Below are 22,171 nucleotides of genomic sequence, written 5' to 3'. Positions count from 1 at the left end.
CAAGAGAAGCATTGAATATAAGAGAGGGGATCAGCCCCTATTTATGTACATTAAAGGGCATTGGGCTCTATTGCCCAACGACTCTATGGTCTTTTGACCATAGAGCCCATGCTCAATCTAACAATGACAAAAAAGAATAAAAATAATAAAAAAATAGAGAAAACTGTTCCTAATGAACAATACTTATTACAAGCAGTAAAAAGGCCAAAATACCTTTGAGGGGCAAGACAAATCATAGGACTATATATATGTATAACCTATTTTAATACCCCCTTCAAAGTTTGTTGAGAAACAAGAAACGAGACGCAACAAGAGCTTTGGTAAAAAAAATCTGCAAGCTGTTATTATGATGTGACATACAACTCAATAGTTCCTCTCAAGAATTGATCACGAACATAGTAACAATCCATCTCAATGTGTTTAGTGCCTTGATGAAGGGTATGATTGTTGGCAATGTAAATTACACTTTTATTATCGCAACACATCTTCGAAGGTTTGAAGATGACGACCCCCATATCTATGAAAAGATTTCATAACCACACCAGCTTTATGGTTGTCATAGCCATAGTTTTATATCCAACTTTAGTTGATGATAGTGATACCTTATGCTATTTTTTGCATCTCGAAGCAATCATTGAATCTCCTAAAAAAACACAAAAACCAGTAGTTTAGATTCTATCATTGGGATTTTCTTTCCGATCTGCATCAATATAGGCAAGTAAATCTAAAGATGAGGATAAAAAGGTCCTTTAGTTATGATGTTTTTTATATATCTGACAATCCTTAATACAACACTCATATGTACAGTGGTTGGAGCATGCTGAAACTGACTATGAGCTATGTCTGATCTGGTGATAGATAAGTAAGTGAGCGACCCAATTAGTTGTCTATAAGGTGTGAGATCTTCAAGAAGATTCTCATCTTCAAGTCTTAGCTTAGCATTGACTAGGTCAGTAGTCTCCACTTTCTTATCATCTGAAATTTCAGATTTAGCACAAATATCGGTAGCAAGCTTCATTTGGGAAATGATATACCCTCTGGGAGAGTCAGCAACTTGAATACCTAAAAAATATCTTAAGAAACCCAAATGAAACATTTCAATTTTTTTTTTAAACATTTTTATTATCACTAACTCCCTGTTTGTCATTCTCGGTTATTATCATGTCATCTAAATATAGTAGAAGAATAACAATATTGATACCTATACTTTTGACAAAAAGAACAATGTCAGTATAACAAGAATGAAATCCCAAATATGACATAACATTACTAAATCTATCATATCATGCTTTTGGAGCATGTTTAAGGCCATACAAGGTCTTTTTAAGCCTAAGAGTTTTTTCCTTTTCGATATTAAATCCCGACGGAGGATTTATATAAAATTCTTGATTTAATTCTCTATTGAGAAATGCATTTTTTTTTAATCGAGAAAATTGTATACTATATACTTTTCTCACGTTTCTTTTAATCTTTTTCACGTATTTTCTCTCACGCTTTCACTCACTTTCCATGTACTTTCTTTAAATTGGTAAGCATCATTGTTAGATTTTAACAAAAATTTAACTCTTTTACAGAAAAATCATGAAATATAAGAATGGCCAATTTTATTTTAGTTTTTATTTGTTTCTTGTTTGATTCCATTTTGCTTCATTTTTTATTCATATTTCACTTTTAAATTAAAACTTCGCTTCCCGCTTTGTATAAATTTTAAAATGCCTCGCTTCTTGCTTCCGCTTCCCGTATCGTTTCCCGCTTCCGCTTCCTAGTTTGGCAACCTTGGTTCTAACAGTAGCCATCCTAGGTACGGGTGCAAAAGTTTCTTCGTAATCATTTTTGTATTCTTGGGACTTACTTTTGGCTACTAATTTAACTTTATATCTCTTTAGGGTTTCATCACTCTTGGTTTTGACTTTAAATGCCCATTTACGTCAAATGATTTTCTTTCCTAATGACAATGTAACTATTTTTCAAGTTTTGGCTTTCTTAAGGGCATTTAATTCTATATTCATTGCTTCAATCCTATGTGATTTTTTTTAGCTTCATTATAATGTGATGGTTCATGATAGGAATGTAGTGCTATCAAGCAAGCTCTATAGTTTGGTGACAAGGAGTCTTAAGACACAAACCTATTGAGTGGAATAGAAACACGACTAGATCTTTTAAGAGATGATTTTTCTATAAGGTAATTATGATCAATCTCTTGATCACCAACTAAGGGTTCTTCAAGCGCGAAGTATTTGTCTAATGTATTTTGAGGATTTCTTTGCTCACGCCGGGTATAAACACATATATCTTTAGTAGGTCTTTCATCTACTTTATCACTATCTTTAGTAGAACCACTAAGTTGTATACTTTCATCATTAGGATGACCATTACTAATAATAACTTCATCATTCAAGGACTTATTACAACTAGAATAATCTTTTTTAAGGGATCAAATAAAAAGTATAGTCTACTTCTTTTCTATTATCTTTATAAAGATCATTTTCATTTTCTAAGAAAGTTACATCTTTAGAAACATAAAGTTTGTTATTTTTAAAATCAAAGCATCTATAGCCTTTCTGGCTTTCTCAATAACCAATGAAAACACATTCAATGAATTTTGGAGATAACTATCACTTTTGTATAAAACAACAAAACATTTAGAACCCAAAACTCATAAAGGCTTAAAATTGAGTGTCCTTTGAAATAGTTTTTTATATGGAGAAATATTTTGCAAAGATGATGATGGCATTCTATTTATCAAATATGTGCATAGATATAACAATTCAGAATAAGGCTAACACATGCGTAGTTCCATTCGTGATATGCAATTTAATATAAGTAAAATGAGCATGATAACATTATTTCGATATTAGCTGTCCTGAGGGTACGCACAGGAGAGAACGTAGAAACAACTGAGACTGCTTTAATTTAATAGACCAGATCTGGATCCAGGGTACGCACAGGAGAGAATAGAAAGCTTTAATTTCGTTGGATTTGGATCCAGATCTAAGATCCAAATCCATATCTAATATCCAATATTCATATGGATCTTGAACTAGACCAGATCCTAATTAATATGGGTCTTGGACTGGGTCCAGATCCATATTAATTTGGATCATACGGATTGGATCCTGTCCGATCCCAATCTAGGCCCGGTCTCATCGAGGTGGGCCTTTTTTGAAAAAATGCGATTTTTGGGCCAACCGTAGCCCACATTTCGAAAAGTAAAATATCATTGTTTTCAGAATTTCAAAGCGCATTTAATTATATATATCTTGAATTTTTCCTAAATTTAACTCAAATTTCGCTTGATTTTAAAGGTAAAAAATAAAAAGTTTTACCACATCTTACTTGGCTCGTTTAGGTCTTGTCAATGGAACTTGGGCCAAACTCAGACTCAATTGATGCCACTTAATATCGAGTATGCTTAGCCAATTTTTTCTAAATCCCAGCATTTAATATAGTATAAACAAACACGATATTATAGTTACTGCCATGGAGATGAACTACTGAGGGGATGCCACCTGTCTTAAATATGGCAGTCAGAATTCTTCGTTCTCATGAAAGTATGTGATTGGCTAGAAGGTGATCTTCTCATGTTATATAAGTAGGTATGGTGTCATAGTCTTTGATTGTGGGTCTGGGGACAGTTGCATTTTCAAGAGATGTGCCATGATCGTGGTGCTCAGCGAGTCTCTATAGAATTTCTATTTATAAGATAAAATATTGTTAGTGAAGAAAAATCAAATTCAACTACATTAGAAAAACCATTAAGTTGTTTGGTACTTGATGGCTACAACAATCACATGCAGTGTTGGTAAGCGCTGATGCAGAAACTAGCTAAACTGGCTATCATTTTTTAGTGGAAAGATTAGTTCTCCTGGACTCACTGTGACAGGAAAATAATCAACTTCAATGCAAACAGTGAATGGTATCTTATTGATTCTGTTAAACATATATTTTCAGAACTGCATATGGAATATTTTACTAGGGCTAAATAAATGGACTGCAAATATATTTATCTTGCTACGGGGATCTTGACATCTTATTAATGAATTTGTATTGAGTTTTAATTTTTTTAGTTTCTCCTTAAGTTTGAGAAGGAAAATGAAAAAGCCATGAGCTCTTCTTGCCATCTATTCCTTTGTTACATAGAAGTGTCTGACGTGCTGTAAAAGTGGTAGGTCTAGTAGATCAATCTTGGTCTATCGTTTCCCTTCTGCATAATTTGGGAAGTTGGTAACTAGGAGGATGGAGAGGTTTTCAGTGTAGTTACTTTTAAGACTTGAGTATATTATTTAATAAAGATTTCATATTGATTAAGAATTTGAATAAATTTTTAAAAGAATAATAACTGCTGAGGTTAACGGGAATGTATGCCTAAGGCCATGAGTATTTGGGTTTCCATGTGCTTTATGATTATTGTAATAAATTTTTCACAGTGATTAATAATTTGAATGGTTGCCTATTAAAAAAAAGAATTAGAATGTCTTTTTTTTTCAGAAAAAGAATAATGAATGGTTTCCACATGCTTTATGGAGATTTTAAGCATCTGTTTGGAAAACCAGTCTTGTGCTTGATTTTTTGGCCATCAATGGGGAACTGCGAGCTTGTTTTAGCTCTTCCAAAGTTGTTTTTCTTCTTTTTGGTACTTGTGTGAAATTAGCTGAATTATTCATGATATCTTTGGTCTCTCTCTCTCTCTCCAAAATTCAACACCTTTCTGTTTTAAAGTGGACAAATCCCGTTCCAGTAGATTGCTATTGTTGTCTAATCTTGGTCTACTGCTATGTTGTAGTTTTATTTCTTGAGATGTAATGGTTGAGTTGAAGTAGACTACACTGTTGTGTATTAGTTTTATTTCTAGAGAAGTGATGTTGAGTTGAAAAATGCCTTTAAGAGCATTGACACTTGGTACATTAGTAAACAAGTGGGAGCGCTTAGACAAGATCAGAGTTTTGCTTTCTTTACACACTTTGTTAGCTCTTTTGCTGATACAAGTTTTGCAGTATCTAAGACAGTTTTATGTGGCTTAACTGGGGGACAAATGGTGCTGAATTTGTAGGTATCTTTGGGCAGAGCAACAGGAGATGTTACTGTGGACATTGACTTGAGAAGAGAAGGCCCTGCAAATAAAATATCACGGCGACAGGTAAAATATCACAGAGATGTTACTGTGTAAATTTGTGGTGAACTTGTTAATGTCCATGGAAAGGCCATGGATGTTGACAGCTCTCTCTAGATATAAAATTGGAGGGGAATGAGGAGGAGAGCCTTTTATTTCTTTGCATATTATCACAAGAACCCATGTAGAAATTAAAAAATGTTAGTTTTCACAGTTTCAAAGTACACTTCTAAAAGATTGAATTCTATAAAAGCGGAGTTTTTCAAAAACTGATTCACAGTGTCTTTTGTTCATTTCATATTCTTTTGAAAAAAAGTCCCCTTTTATGTTGGGGGCCTTTTTATTTTGTTGGATGGAGAAATAGACGAATTGTGAGAAGATTGAAAGGAACACAAACATGAATTATGTAAGTGGAACAATGTATTTTTAAAATGATTCAAATTTCAAGACTTCAATAGGAGATCATTGTGATAAGGGTTAAAGTTATTTTATCCTTGAATGCCTAAACCTCTTTTTTATCGTCAGTTACAAGAAGTAAATAAAATAGGAATAATGGAGTGGGACACAAAAAAGAGACAAATCATGGTCATGACATTTTATGCAAGCCATGGATTTTGGAATGGGTTGTGCCATGACTTGGGAATGTGGCCTTTGGTGTAGGAGGAGCGTGCCTCATGCCCCTGAGCTATAAACATCTTTAAAAGCAGCAGGTTGGTGTAATGAAGTAAGCGGAATTACAAATAACAAAGTGTAGAACACTTACAAGTCCAATAATGGACAAATACAAGAGAATAAACAAGCACTTTAAGTGCACACAATGCCTGGACATCCAACTCAGAGTTATCAGAAGCTTCTTAGATTAGGTGAGAAGCTCGCTTCACGGAAACTCTCTGCGGAAGCGCGATACTCCTCGCTTCTGAAACTTGATGAGAACCTCGATTCTCCCACACTTCTCCTATGCTTTCCACACACTTCATCTATTCTTCTTATATGTTCTCTTACTCAACTTTTCATGTTTTTATGTGTTTTCTCTTAACTTTTCATGTTTTTATGTGTTTTCTCTCACTCTTCTCACTCACTTCCATGTGCTTTCTCTAAATTGGTAGTCATCATTTTTAGATTTTGTTAAAAATTTAATTCTTACACTAAAAAATCATGAAATTTAATGTCACTTTTATTTTAGTTTTTATTTGTGTTTCATTTTTTATTCCCATTCAATTCTTATATATATATTTTTATTTCTTACTTCCTGCTTCATATACATTTTAAAATGCATCGCTCCTCGCTTTCACTTTCCGTATCATTTCCCGCTTCCGCTTCCGCTTTCTAGTCTGGCATCCTTGGTCCAACCCCTTCACTCGAGCCCGAGCTCCTCCAATGCCTGAACCATGCATTCTGCCTTCTCGAAGAGTCGAGTGCCTTCTTCGCATTGCAGATCGTGTGTCCGAGTTCTAGAATATGGGAAACTCTATCTCAGCCTGTTGCAAACCTCTCAAGTACCTCTACAACGCTTCATTGGCCTTAGATTAACTTTCATTGACTTCCTAGAACCCGAAACTGCATTCTGCCGGGTGCCTGAAACACCCAAATTCCCTAAACCGTTAACCCCTGTCCGTCAACAGCTTTTTCTGTGTTTAGATCATATCCTAGACCCTCACACACGTCCATAGGTGTCTCTAAAACCCTTTGATCAAAGCTTTTCAGTTCTGAACTGAAATTATGCCCGAAACGGTTACCGGGTTCAAACCGCTCTTACCTGATTTAACCGTTTAGCCTTATTTTTCCTATACCTCCCAAACTGCTGAGATAAACCACGACATAAATCCTGGGGTTGTGGGTAGCGGCAGCAATAAATACATACAACACACACACACACACACACACACACACACACACACACATATATATATATATATATATATATATATACAACTTAACAATCATGACCCCAGGATTAGATTGTAAGGAGTGGCATGCTGTAGGCTTTATTTGCTGAGAAGCCAATTAGAGTAATATTACATGAAGCTTTATGGATGCACTAATTAAAAATCTACTGTTAAGAACAAAAGATAAAAAACATGCATATTGTATACTAAATTATGATCGACTCTGATGGCTAAGATGTATACATGATTAATGACTTAATGACCTCTGGATGGGTAAGATATATACGTGATAAATGACAAAATGTCCTCAAATTATATTCAAGGTCATAAAAGATGTAAGCGATACAAGGATGGTAATGCACTAGCAAAAGTAATAGGTAACAACTGTATATAGTTGAACAGGTTGCTCGTTCGATGTAATGTATTTTATGATTAAACATCTCTTGTAGCATTTGAAAGCTAACTTTTAATATTTTTGAATCTACACTTAAAAATGGTTAATATTAATAAGATATTAATAAAAATTTGTTTACCTCTTTGGGTCAAACGGTTATGTTACAAATTCTTCAGTTTATTTCCCTAAATATTTCAGTCTAGGAGCTCTTCAAACTGGTATTATAGACTCATTTTGGGTATATGCAGCATCATTTGTTATGGGTAATTCATTTTAGGTCTACTCTACTGTTAATCTTAGGGAGGTGATTTTTTTTTCCAGGCAATTATAAAGATGGAAGAAGATGGAGCTTTTTATCTGACAAACCTTGGAAGGCATGTTATCTCAGTTAACAACAAGGAGATAGCAAATGGTCACCGCCTATGTCTCGGGTCTGGTTCTCTAATCGAGGTATAAGTTGATACTCTCCACTCTCAAGTAGCTCCCTTTGTATTTGATATATTTTTTTACTTTAAATATTCTTGTGACCATGCTTACTTTTGCATTTTTAACATTTGAATAGTTCTAGTGGAACACTTCGTACCTATGTTGTAATGACATGCCTAAATGTCCTCATGTCACTGATGACACACAGGATGACACATTTTGGTGCATGACACGCTAGTGATGGTAATGAAATGGTATTCAAAAGAGGAGCTCAAATGCCACTTATGGGCAAGAACACAAGTGCAACAAGGCACTCACAATATAAAAATTAATATTTTATGAATTGAAGAGAGAATGGGGAGATCCGATTATATATACAAGAGCAAAAGACTAGCAGTTAGATTAGTCTAACAGCTAGTCTACTCTAGCTAATTTGAAAATACAAAAAGCAAGAAAAAGAAAAACAAAGAAATAAAAAATACATTTATACCTAAGTACAATCTACTTAAGAAATATATATATATACCAGAGTTATCGGAAGCTTCTTAGCTAGGTGGGAAGCGTGATACTCCTCGCTTCCGAAACTTCATGGGAATCTCGATTCCCCCACGCTTCTTCTATGCTTCCCACACACATGTTCTATGCTTCTCACATGCATGGTATATGCTTCCTATATGTTTTTTTTCACATTTCTTTTCAATTTTTTCATGTATTTCCTCTCACATTCCACTCACTTCTCGTGTACTTTCTCTAAATTGGTAACCATCATTGTTAGATTTTAACAAAAATTTAACTCTTACTGACAAATCATGAATTATAAGAATGATTAATTTTATTTTAGTTTTTATTTGTTTCTTGTTCGATTCCTATTCATTCACCATATTGCTTCATTTTTTATTCATATTTCGCTTTAAAATTAATACTTCACTTCTCGCATCCTATAAATTTTAAAATGCCTCGCTTCTCGCTTCCACTTCTCGTATCGTTTCCCGCTTTCGCTTCCTAGTTTGGCAACCTTGGTATACACATTATATGTATAATATATATAATACAATATTTAACTGTGCCCATCAAAAGTTTGCTAAGGAAAAATGAAATTTAGAAGGAAGAACCTTGGTGAAGAAATCCGCCAATTGGTGTTTCAAATTCACATAGGGTAGGGAAATAGTCTTCAAGAATTCTTCACAAGCATAATGACAATCCATTTTTATATGTTTTGTTTTTTCATGAAATGTTTGATTGCTCGTGATGTAGATTGCACTCTTGTTGTCGCATTATAACTTGGATGACTCCATCAAATGAGCTCTCTTGTCCAATAATTGTCTCAACCACACGAACTCCGAAGTGGTAGACTGCATGTGTAATATCCAGTTTTGTGATCAGCAAGTATGCGAGGGCTCCAATTAACTGGCGATAAGGAGTAGGAATTTTCAATGGTTCCCTAATATCTGTAGCAAACTTAGTTTGAGATGGCAAATATCCATGCGGGGAAAAACCTTAATACCTAAGAAATAACACAAATAACCCAAGTCAGTCATTTCAAAACATTTTATAAGAATTAATTTAATATCATTTACTCCTTTCTTGTCTTCTCCAGTGATGGTCATGTCTATAATGAAATGGTGGTCTTCTACGAAAGCACTTGAATCCACCAAAAAGAGTGTCTAAAAGACACTTCAAGCACAACCCATAAAAGGGCATAAAAGGAAGAACACAACAATAAATAAAAACTCTCTATTAATAACCAAAATGCTTAAAAAGTATTGAAAATAAGTAATGGAGGGGTTCACCCCTATTTATACAAGAGGAATGAAGAGGAGAGAGCTCATTTTGAGCTTTCCCAAGAAGAGTCGTTGGACTCTAGTCCAACAACTCTTATTGTAGCCGTTGGACTAGAGTCCAATGGGTATAACCTAGTCAAGTTCTAACAAGAACTTGACTAGATTATATGTCTAGTTCAAATGGAACTAGATATATATAAAAAGAAAAAAATAAAATAAAGAAAATAAAGAAAAAAATATATATATATATATAATAATAATAGAATATAATATTATATATATATATGTTACACTTTATATTTTATATTTTAACACTCCCCCTCAAAGTTACGGTACAATGAGCAAAAGTTTGTCTAAGAGGAAGTGAAATCTAGGAGCAGCAAGAGACTTGTGAAGAAATCTACTAATTGATACTCTGATGTAACATATGGCAGATCAATTGTTTCATGCAAAAATTCCTCTCTGACATAGTGACAGTCCATCTCAATATGTTTGGTGCGCTCATGAAATGTCCGGTTGCTCCCAATGTAGTTCGCACTCTTGTTGTCACAACACATTCTTGAAGTTTGTGTTGCTTCAGCTCCCATGTCAGCTAGCAGTCGCCTGAGCCAAACAACTTTCATTGTAGTGGTCGCCATGACTCTATATTCAACTTCGGTAGAGGAAAGAGAAACTTTCTGTTTCTTTTTGCACTTTCGCGAAATTAAGGACTCACCTAAGAAAATACAAAAGCCAGTGGTTGAGTGCCTATTATTAGGATCACCTCCCCAGTCAGCATCAGTATAGGCAATTAAATCTAATGATGATGACGAAGACAAGAAGAGGCCTCGTGAGAGAGAGGTCTTTAAGTATCTAATAATACACAAAACCGCTCTCATGTGTACAAAAGTGAAAGCATGCTGAAACTGACTAGCTGTGTATACGTGTGCTATATCTGGCCTAGTAATGAAAAGATGGGAAGTGCTCCGATAAGCTGTCTATAAGGAGTGGGATCATCAAGAAGTTCTCCATCATCAATTCTCATTTTAACATTGACAACTTTTGGAGTGTCCACTTTCTTATCATCCGTAATGCCAGACCTGAAAACAATATCAAAGGCAAATTTAGATTGAGATATCAAATACCCACGAGGGGAATAAACAATTTCAATTCCTAAAAAATATCTAAATAAACCTAAGTCAGTCATTTCAAAGTGAGTTTTAAGAAGAGTTTTGATATTTGCAACTTCCTGTTTATCGCCTCCGGTGATGATCATGTCATCCACATAGAGAAGAACTATAATCCCTGCATCAGAATTCTTAATAAACAAAGCAATGTCAGTCAAACATGATTGAAAACCAATATCAAACATTATATGACTAAACTTATCATACAAAGCTTTTGGTTCTTGTTTAAGGCTATAAAGAGCTTTTTCTAAACGAAGAGCCTTACCTTTGGGAATACTAATACCAGGTGGGGCTTCCATGTACATTTCTTCAACTAGGTTTTCATTTAAAAATGCATTTTTGACATCCATATGATATATGAGCCATTTTCTAATGGAAGACAAGGCAATTAAGGTTCTAACTGTGGTCATACGAGCAACTGGGGCAAAGGTTTCTTCATAATCAATGCCATATTCTTGTGCATATCCTTTGGCCACTAATCGGGCTTTGTATCTCTCATGAGTTCCATCACTCTTGGTTTTAACTTTGTAAACGCATCGACAACCTACAGGTTTCTTACCTAAAGGAAGATCTTGAATAGTCCAAGTAAAAGCCTTTTCAAGTGCATCTAACTCAGTTTTCGTGGCTTCTACCAATTCTACATGATTTTTGGCTTGTGAGCTTGATGACGGTTCCTCGTATGAGTGTAAATGCAATAATTGCCTTATATGTGGGTGAAAAGGATTCATATGACACAAACTTTCCAGGAGGCCTTGAGACTCGGGATGATCTTCTGGTTGGTACTTCAGAATATTTTTTAAGTGCACATGGAAGGTTTGACTCTCTTCATCTTGAATATTGTAATCCAACATCCCTATTGATTTGCTCTTCATTGTCATTATTATGATCAATATCAATAGTACTTTGATCATTGTCAAAGTCACGTTTAGGATCATATTTATTAGATTTTGATGTTAGATCTATTAGAAAGGAGTATTCAGTAACTTCCTTAGGTTTTTCAAAATCAAAGAAGCTTTCTTTTTCTAGGAAAGAGACATTTCTTGATACATACAAATTTCTATTTTGAGGATTAAAACACTTATAGCCTTTTTTATTATCGTCATATCCTAAAAAGGCATAGGAAATCGCACGAGGACAGCGTTTGTCATTTTTGTCAGTAAAAACAAAGCACTTGCATCCAAATACTCTCAATCTAGAGTAGTTAGGAGAAAGATTTACATGTTTTTCAATTGGGGTAATATTTTTTAAAGAAGAAGATGGCATTCGATTAATCAGAAAGGTAGCAGTTAGGGCAACTTCTGCCTAAAACTCCTTTGGAACTTGGTTTGCTATTAATAATGTCCTAGTTGTTTCCATAATGTGTCGATGTTTACATTCAACCAATCCATTTTGTTGTGGTGTGTATGGACAAGATCTTTGGTGTGTAATGCCATGTAAATTGATATAATCTTTGAGTTCTTTAGACATAAATTCTCCCCCTGAATCCGTGCGAAAAATAGAAATGTCATTTTGAAACTTGTTTTTAACCATGTTATGAAATATTTGAAAATATGAAAAGACTTCAGATTTATGTTTAAGAAAATAAATCCAAGTATGTCTAGAAAAATCGTCGACAAAGATGACATGATACGCAAGGCCACCTTTTGAATTAATTGCTGCAGGACCCCAAACATCCGAATGTACTAAGTGGTCTGGAAGAAACAAAGGTTCGATCATGAAATGGTAATATTTTTATTTTGCCAAGAATACAATCTTTACAAGTAAAATTCTCAGAATTACAATTTTTTTCCAAATTTAGAAAATATTGGATTTTGCCATGTGAGGGTGACCAAGTCTTTTGTGCCACAAATCCAACTCTATTTTCTGAATATTATAACAGAAAACATTCTTAGGCAATTCCAAAAAATCCATGTAATAGAGTCCTCCTTCTCTATGGCCTTCCCCAATCAGCTTTCCTGATTGGCGATCCCTAACCCAACAACTACGAGAAGAAAAGAAAATATTACATCCATGATCAGATATTTGAGAGACAGACAAAATATTTAAATTTAGTTTAGGAATATAACTAACTTCTGGAATAAAAATTTTTGTAGTTTTATGGATTTTTTCAAAATTTCCTATTCCTTCTATTTCAAGAGAGGTTCCATCAGCTGTAAAAACTTTTGACACACTTGACTTATTTTTTAAACATTCGGATAAGCTATTGTTATTTGTGGTCATATGAAACGAAGCACCAGAGTCAAGGAGCCACAAAAAGTTACTTGGATCGGAGAAGGATGAAACAACTGCTCCAGTTGAGGCTTCGGACGAGGAGGAAGCTCCTTTGATAAGAGGTTGGAGAATCTCCATTAATTGGGTCATTGAAACTGATGCATCTTGATCTTTGGGTTCTGATCCAACAGTCACAACTCTCTTTTCCCTTAGTTCTCTAAGTTTAGGACATTGAGGCTTATAGTGTCCTAGTTCATGACAATGGTGGCAAATTACTTTTTTTCTGTCAAAGTCGCCATTTTATCTATTGAAATGAGGTGGCCTGTAAGAGCGTACATGATTATCCGGTCTAAATACAGCTAGAACGGAATCATCTTCTGGTTTTGGAGTATTCTTCTTTCTAAATCGTTTACAAATTGATAAAAATGCTCCATATCGAGTTGTTTTTTACGAAGCTCAATGTCTTTGAAACAATGCCATTTTGGCTCTAAAAGAGCCAATTCTTCCCAAATTTCATACAACTCTTTGTAATATTTTCTAATGGTTTTCTCCTTTTGAGTCATTCTCCAAACTTTATCTTGTAAATTGCATACATGTGCAATATCTTTAAGGGAATACATATTTTTGAGGTATTCCCAAGCCTTATCAGATTGTTGGAACTTAGCAAGACTAGAGCATTTTTTAATGTCTACACTATTAATTAGCCATGGTATAATTTTTTATGCCCTATTCTCCACTCTTTCTATCTCTTTTCATAAGTAGCTAATGCCTTGCTCTTCTCTTCCGTTGGAGGAACTTCTTTATCACCCTCTATCTTGGTGAGAGATAGTTTAGGTTTCGAATCAGAACTATCCACTATACCCCATAACCCTTTTCCCCAAATGTGGTGCTTCATAATCGAAGCCCATATTACATAATTAGTATCATTTAACTTCATGGGTTTGATGGTGATCTTATCATTGTCATCCATCTTTTGCAAGAGTGAGAGAGAAAGAGATGAGAGAAGAAGAAATAAAAATCTGGGAGAGAGGATAGATAATGCAAATTTTGTAGCAAAGAATTTCTTCAATAGCCTCCTTCAAACGAATCTTCTTGAGGCAAGAACAAGGTGATGAAATACCCTTTGCAAGTGAGGCACAAAAAACGAGGTGGAAGCTTTTCACGATCTAAGATCTCCACGACTTTGATACCATGTAATGAAATGGTGGGCTTCTACGAAAGCACTTGAATCCACCAAAAAGAGTGTCTAAAAGACACTTCAAGCACAACCCATAAAAAGGCATAAAAGGAAGAACACAACAATAAATGAAAAATATTTATTAATAACCAAAATGCTTAAAAAACATTGAAAATAAGTAATGGAGGGGTTCACCCCTATTTATACAAGAGGAATGAAGAGGGGAGAGCTCATTTTGAGCTCTCCCAAAAAGAGTCGTTGGACTAGACACGACTCTTATTGTAGCCGTTAGACTAGAGTCCAACGGCTATAACCTAGTCAAGTTCTAACAAGAACTTGACTAGATTATATATCTAGTTCAAATGGAACTAATATAAAAAGCAATAAATAAAATAAAGATATATATATATATATATAGAATAATAATATAATGTAATATTATTATTATATATATATATGTTACACTTTATATTTTACATTTTAACAATGTCATCCACTTGCAATAACAAAATAACATTACCTGTATTGGAGTTCTTAACAAACAAGACAATGTCAGTAAAACATGATTTAAATTAAAGCTTTGTCATTAAGCTGCCAAATTTATCATACCATGTTCTTGGTGCTTGTTTAAAACCATACAATGCAAGTGAAAAATCTTACCCTTAGAGACGTTAAAATATGGTGAAACTTTCATGTGGACTTTCTTATTTAAATTACCATTTAGAAATGCATTTTTAATATCTATTTGATAAATAGGCCAATTTTTAATTGGTGCTATGACTATTAAGGTTTAAACAATTGTCATATGAGCTATGAGGTCCAAGGTTTTCTCATAATCTACCTCGTATTCTTGAGAATATTTCTTAGCCACCTTATCTTTATATATCTCTAGGGTTTCATCGCTCTTAGTTTTTACTTTGTATACTCGCCTATATCCTATAGGTTTCTCGCTTAAAGGTGAGTTCTGGATTTCTCATGTCTTGGCCTTTTCTAGGGCATCTAATTCAGTTTTCATGGCCTCTATCTTTTCTGGACATTCTTTAGCTTGAGTGTGTTTGTTGGGTTCAATATAGGAGCTAATCAAGGCAATGCAAGCTTTGTATTTGGAGTGAAAAAGATTCATAAGAAACAAAATTTTCAGGTGGTTTGGTGATCTTAGAAGAGCGTTTAACACTAATACCTTCTCTAGATTGGTTGTTCATATATTTTTCAAGGCACATGAAGATTTTTTAGGACCACATCTAGTATATTACAAGCAAGTATCTTGAGATTCTTCAACACCAACCCCATCATTATTGATATTTTTAACGATAGACTCGTCAACATTATCAATATTTATGCATTAATCACAAACCTTAGAATCAATATTTTAGACAAGAGATTAAAAAAAAAGAATGCTCTGTTTATTTCTTAGGCTTTTCCAAATCATAATGACGTTTCTCAATGAAAGCCACATTTCTAGGGACATAATTTATCATTGTTTGGATAAAACCATTATATCCTTTTTTATTTTCAGCATAGCCCAAGAAAATAGATGGTATAGCTTTTGGGGAGAGTTTGTCACCTTTGTCATATACAACAAGTCATTCACAGCTAAAGGTTCTAAGTCTATGATAATTTGGGGTTATTTTGAAAAGCTTTTCAATAGTTGATATTTTTTAGAGAAGTTGAGGGCATTCTATTAATGAGATAAATAATGGTCAATGTGGCATCGAACAAAACAAATTTTGGTACATTGTTTGACATGAGTAATGTCCTTGTGGTTTCAATAATGTCTATGTTTTTGTTCCGCAAGTTCATTTTGTTGAGGCATATGTGCACAAGATCTTTGGTTAGTAATCCCATTTAAGTCCAAATAATTTTTAAAGTCATTTGGTAAAAATTCTTTCCTTGAATACGAGCGAAGATACAAATGTTGTTTTCAAACCTATTCTTTACAAGGTTATGAAAGGTTTTGAAGGTGTTAAAAAAATCAAATTTATGCCTAAGAAAGTAAATTCAAGTATATCTCATAAAGTGATCTACAAAAATAGCATAATATGCATATCCAACCTTAGATACTATTAATGTTGCACCCCAAACATCCGAATGTATCAATTCAAGAGGTTTAAAAGACATAAAAGTTCTTTGTCTAAAAGGTAAAAAATTCATTTTACCAAGAATGCAATCAATAAAATGGAAATCCTCAGCATTACAAAATTTTCCCAAACTAGAAAAGTGAGGAAGCTTTGACATACTTGGATGCCCTAAACGTTTGTGCCACAAATTTACATAAAAAATTTGGGCATTACAACAAAAACATTCTTTGGTAAATAAAGAAAATCCATGATGTAGAGATATTTTTTATGGTTTTCCCCAATCAGCCTCTTTGACTGGCAATCCTGCACGTAACAACCATGTGATGAGAATATGACCTTACAATCATGGTCGGCTATGTCATCTGGATACGGGTTTGACTACAAAGGCTACACAACAATTCCAAAAAGTGTGGGTCCGGGGACACAACTATATATATATATATATATCAGATAAATACAAAATAAACTGAATATAATCTAAATATATATGTTATATATAAAATATATATTATATACTGAAAATATAAAGTTATAAACTGAAATTATAAATATAAATTATAAATTATAAATTGGATACAAACTTGTATGTACAAAGGGTCACAAAATACAAATTACAAGTGATAACACTTGAAGAGTAGTCAATAATGAACAAAATATCACAAACACATAAAGTGCAAATACACAAACCCACTAAGGGGAAATGCCAAAAGGCAAAAAGAGAATAGTGTTAATGAGAAAAAGTGAGAGAACAAGATACAAAAATAAGGGGGAACAACCCCTTTATATACAAAAAGAATGAAGCATAAAGAGGGGGCCATTGGGGCTCCCATTATAGACGTTGGGGAGCCCCAACCCAACGGTCATATAATCCCAAACCCAGACCCACATAATTTTATATATATATATATATAATTCATATTGTATAATCACTAAATTTAGCACATGACAACATTGAATAATCAAAATTCACACTGGAAAACACCTTGTATTGATCGCTTTCGGCCTTGTTTTGGCTGTTTTGTTTATATGAATATCTCAGGTTAATTTTAATTGTCATTGTTTTTGTTTATTGTTGATATAACATTAGATGTCTCCTTATTCTTTCGAATCCTTAAGATCATTGAAAGGATTGCAAGAGTATTTGGTTATGGAATCTCACATGCCCTTGTATTAATATTGGTCAGTAACAGTAATGGAATTTATGTGTACCGTAGCCTTTAGACTGATAAATTCGAACATGGATAAACACAGTACGATCTGTATGATTCAAATGGATCAATGATACATCATAAACAGAACTTGGCTATAATTACAATTTATGTATCATACCTTTTAACAATATATTCATATGACCAATGATGTTTGCAGATCAGGGGCTTGCGGTTCATTTTCGAGACAAATCCAAAGCTTGTGAAGCAGTACATAGCTAACATTATGGAAAAGAAAATCCAAAATAAATGTACGGATGCCAATATAAATCAATCAGTTTGATTTCACATTATTAGTAAATGTGCCATATTGTTGTTCAAGGGGCTGAAATTGTTTCTACCACTCTTGCACCACCTCTTGGAGGCCGCATTGTGTGGTTGCTTTGTTACAGCTTTAGGTGTATCAATTGAATTTTGGTCTGTTCGTATTCTTTCTGTGTGTGCAGCCCGGTGTCTTTACAGACAGAGAGCAGCACAAGCTCCAATTGGTTTCCTGATTCTGTAGGCCAAGCGATTGTGAATTGTGATGAATGCATCCTTGCTATTTAGAATATGTTCTAACTAGTAAATTGCACTATGCTTTCAGAAGGATATGACCTCTCCTACCTATTGGAAAAGCTGGCCCACCTGGACTATCTTGCAAGCCCAGATGAAACGGACTCAAGCTACACTTTTTCTCTTTAAATCAAGTCCTAGATGGTGTCAAGCAGTGTCTGACATTTTAAACTTTGGTGACAGACAACGTCTCGTGGAGGGTAGAGCTGCACACAAGCGGAACTTGAACCGAGCCTGAGCCTGGGTTGTTTGAGCTTGGCTTGTTAAAAAAGCAAATGTCCAAGCTTGGCTTGTTAAAAAAACAAATGTCCAAGCTTGCCTCGAGCTTGATCTGGGCTAGCTCAGTTTGGCTCAGCATTTAAACTCAATGAAAAGAAAAGGGAAAAAGTAAAGGCGGGAAAAGACAGGATTTGAACCTGCCACCTCCCTTTTACAAGAGCCCATTTTCTCTTCTGATTTATGATGCAACAAGACGTGTATATAAACAAATTTTACGAATGTAGGTGAGCTTATCAAGCGCGATGGTTGTTGATCAAGCTCAGTTCATTTACACAAACTGGCCTGAGCTTCTGCTCGAGCTTGGCTCATTCATCTGAACAGACTTGTCCTAGCTCGGCTCATTGTGCACCCCTATTGGAGGGTGGACTTTTAGTTGAGCATTCAGTTAACCATTGAAATTTTGTTCATGTGGGTGATCTTCAGTGATGTATTAGATACACCTTGATACACAACATCCATTATTTGATATATGGTTGAATTATCAGAAGATTGATTCATCTTAACAGGTGCGATAATCAAATAATGTACTATTCAGGTACTGTATGAATGCTTGGACGGTTGTTTCCAACATAGCAAGGATAGGGATAAAAGGGGAGTCGTACTTTAAACCTAGACAGTTGTGCGTTAGTGCCTTGCACATGGCATGCTAAAAGGGAAAAAGTGAAAATGAATGAAAGATCAGACGTATAGTGAAAGGTCAAAACTACCCTTTTTTTCTAAAGGTCATAACATCATCCTCGAAGGTAAAAGACAAATGAAGCTTTCCAGGATGCCTGTTTGTTTCATTCCAATGTAAGGGAAAGACCTTTCATGGGGAAGGTCATGAATTTCTAAAAAAATCCAACTCAGCCTTCTCATGAGAATGCTTTCATTGGGAGGGTGTATGAATGGTTTCACACAAAAAGTGGTAGGCGGTGGAAAAAAAGCCAGCATCATATTTTTTAACCATGATGATTTGATGTTTGTGGGAAAGGAGAAAAAAGGATTGCAAGTTTTGCGCTTTCCCATGAAAGTTGCATGAAACAAACAAATCCATCCCACAGACATGCCAGTCCGAGACATGCTTGAAACATGTCCTGTAGCACTCTTAATGCTTGCCATTCCCTTGGTAAAACTATATGGATGTAAATGCTTGTTTTCCATAGCCTTATACTACCGCAAATTTGGCCATATATATTTTTTGCTTAGTCTAAGAAGCAATCATAACAAGGGTTGTTAAACAAGCCGAACAAACCAAACATAAGGTGTTCAAGATTGGCCAGTTTTTTATGATGAGTCAATCCGAGCTCGAGCTTATGGTGAGGATGAACTAAACAAGCCAATCACAAATTGGCTCATTTGCAGATAAAATGTATTTTTAAAACTAAAAACAATAGAATTTAAACTCTGAACTTATTTATTAAAACTCAAACTAGCTCATTTACAAAACAACTGAATTATTTCAAAATGGTAAGCAATAGGATTTGAGGTCTAAGCATATTCTTGTAAGCTAAACGCTTCAACCATCTGCACTCTATGGTATAAAATATATTTGTTACTGGTTAACAAGCCGAGCTGATACCCGTGACAAGTTGAACAAAAGTGGAGCTATGAGCTGCTCATCTAGTTTCCCAGTCCTAATTATAATGTTCAAATTATTAATGTCAAGGGTGTGAAACTCTCTCTAGTAAAAACAATCTATTCCATCACATTTTCTTGATTTTTTTTTTGAATCAAGCCCTACAGATATTATTTATGTGGTTTGTTTAATAAAAAATGTTTTGATCGTCCCATCGATTGTATAAGTAGATATTTTAAAGGCTTCAAAATTCAATAGTCCACAATATGTACAAATTTCACAGTTGAAAAAAATCATAATTTTATATCAAAACTAAATTAAAGTGAATTCCCTAGTAAAAAGACACGCTAAATGCATCTTTTGAGGTAAATTTGTTGAAATAAAATGCGTACACATAAGTTTTAGATTGAGAGTACGGCACTCCATATCTCAAGAACTTCATGGGGAATAATTTACTGACTTGAACTTTTATCACTATGCTTATAAACAAGGGTAGTTCTCCACATGGATAATTTAACACTGCCATCCTTGTTCAGATAAGTAAAGAACTGCAAGTGGGCAGAGCACAAATACAAGAATGACGGTGTCAATGGTTCGGGTATGACCCCATCCCGGCCCGTACCAGATCCAATGGGTTCAAAATGAGGTTTTTAATAATTAAAATTTACACAAAAAGTGGAGTTTCAAAGAAATCCTTATACTAAATTACAAAACCTCTTCGGGAGGAAAACGTCAGGAAAAGAGTGAGATCTTGATATCATCACGTCATCATACCATCACTTGTCGTATCGACCTAATCATCACCTGTACCTATGAAATGGGTCAGACTTATAAAAATCTGATAGGTATATAGATAACAAAATTCAGAACAAAACTAGCATATACGTTATTCATTTTGTGATGTGCAGTTCAGAATAAGCAAAATAAGCATGATAACCTTGTTTCAATATTAACTGTAACAAGGGTACATACAAGAGATAACGTAGAAACAACTGAGACTGCCTAGGGGTCTGTTATTTTATGTATTGATACTCCAGACAACTAGCTGAAACTATTATTAAGGAGACGACCAGTGATCGAGAGAGAATTTTTCAAAGGCATTCATGGCAAGGGTATTAAAATATGGTATGCGTATGGATCTGGATCCAGATCCATACGCACGTTATGTTTTAACTTTTAACACATGCTCAATGCCATTTCATTAATGGCATGTCTATAATTTTTTCAGCTATTGTATTTTTCCCTATTTATAATGTTTAGGGCTGGGAGGTTGGGTTAACGTGCGCCGCCCCCAGCCATTGTGAATCTCCCTCTCTCTTTTCTTAGTTTCTGCAGTGAAGGCTGAGCCCACACAGAATCTTTTAAAGGGATGCATCTAACTTCTGGAGAAGTCTATGTGATCTACTACTTAAGATAATTTTTTATAGCCCCGTCCCCTAACTCCGATGATCGGGGACACCGAGTCAATTGCTACTTGAAGAACGTAGTTGTTAACAACCTGTCTATTAGAGTTTTTGTACCATCATATCCTCTTTCTTGACGAAATCAAAGAGACGAATGAGTATGTCAAGTTCTATTTTAACTGACGACTCATTCTACATACTCTGATCTTTCAAACCAACTTGAGCATCTTTTCTGTGAAGACGATTATCACCATTTATGTTATTTTCTTTCCATCATTGTGCATTTGCATGCTACAAGGTTACCATAAACCTCTCATCCAATCATCGTAATACTAACATGCCATGCATGTCGAATAATACCATTACGATAAAAGGGGTATCAGTTTCTCAGAAAGTAACTCTAACATTCTTTAAAAATCTCAAAGTTCCATGCTTTAGGCCGGGGATATCCGAGTCATTTCGAATATCAAATAAAGGACCATACGTATCACTTAGGGCTACACAGTCGAAGCCCTTTCGTTACGCAGGGTTAAGAAAAAGACTTGGTTGAGAATATGCAAATGCCAAATATTCATTTTTGTTTTTCGAAACAACGAATATTACAAGCTTTTAAATTTCGCATGTGAAATCCCTTTTTTCTTTAAAGAGTTGACGAGTATGCACAAATATGCATCTTTAAATGCAAGCGTAATGCAAAGTAGGCACGAGTATGCAAATCTACGTACCTTACAAAGTTATATATATGTATATATGATATATATATATCAAAGCATAAGCCTGTACACATTACAGCGCAACTGCAATGTAAATGACATAAAACTAGACTTGATGTGCGAAATCACACATTGAGCTAAATAAATTGCGTAAGCCATGCACGATGTACGAAACCATATATTAGCTAAATAAATTACGTAAGCAGTTGATGAGGTACGAAACCAT

At 34.6% G+C, this 22,171-nt stretch overlaps 1 protein-coding gene across 1 annotated transcript in view; it reads left to right on the top strand.

The window, feature by feature from the left end:
• LOC149817741 (uncharacterized) overlaps positions 1–18,755 on the top strand; it is a 42,450-nt gene extending 23,695 nt beyond the window's left edge. Inside the window, exons 4-6 of the mRNA XM_089984331.1 lie at positions 5,051–5,137; positions 7,712–7,840; positions 18,024–18,755. Of these exons, the coding sequence (XP_089840457.1) occupies positions 5,051–5,137; positions 7,712–7,840; positions 18,024–18,230 (423 nt within the window). The 3' untranslated portion in view covers positions 18,231–18,755. The remainder of the gene's footprint in view (positions 1–5,050; positions 5,138–7,711; positions 7,841–18,023) is intronic.
• Positions 18,756–22,171: the final 3,416 nt, after the last annotated feature.

Source organism: Nuphar pumila, chromosome 13, assembly GCF_984573655.1.
Source record: "Nuphar pumila chromosome 13, dmNupPumi1.hap1.1, whole genome shotgun sequence".
NCBI classification, from domain to species: Eukaryota; Viridiplantae; Streptophyta; class Magnoliopsida; order Nymphaeales; family Nymphaeaceae; genus Nuphar; species Nuphar pumila.
The sequence above is the reverse complement of the archived record's forward strand: the minus strand, read 5'-3'. Positions and strand labels throughout refer to the sequence as shown.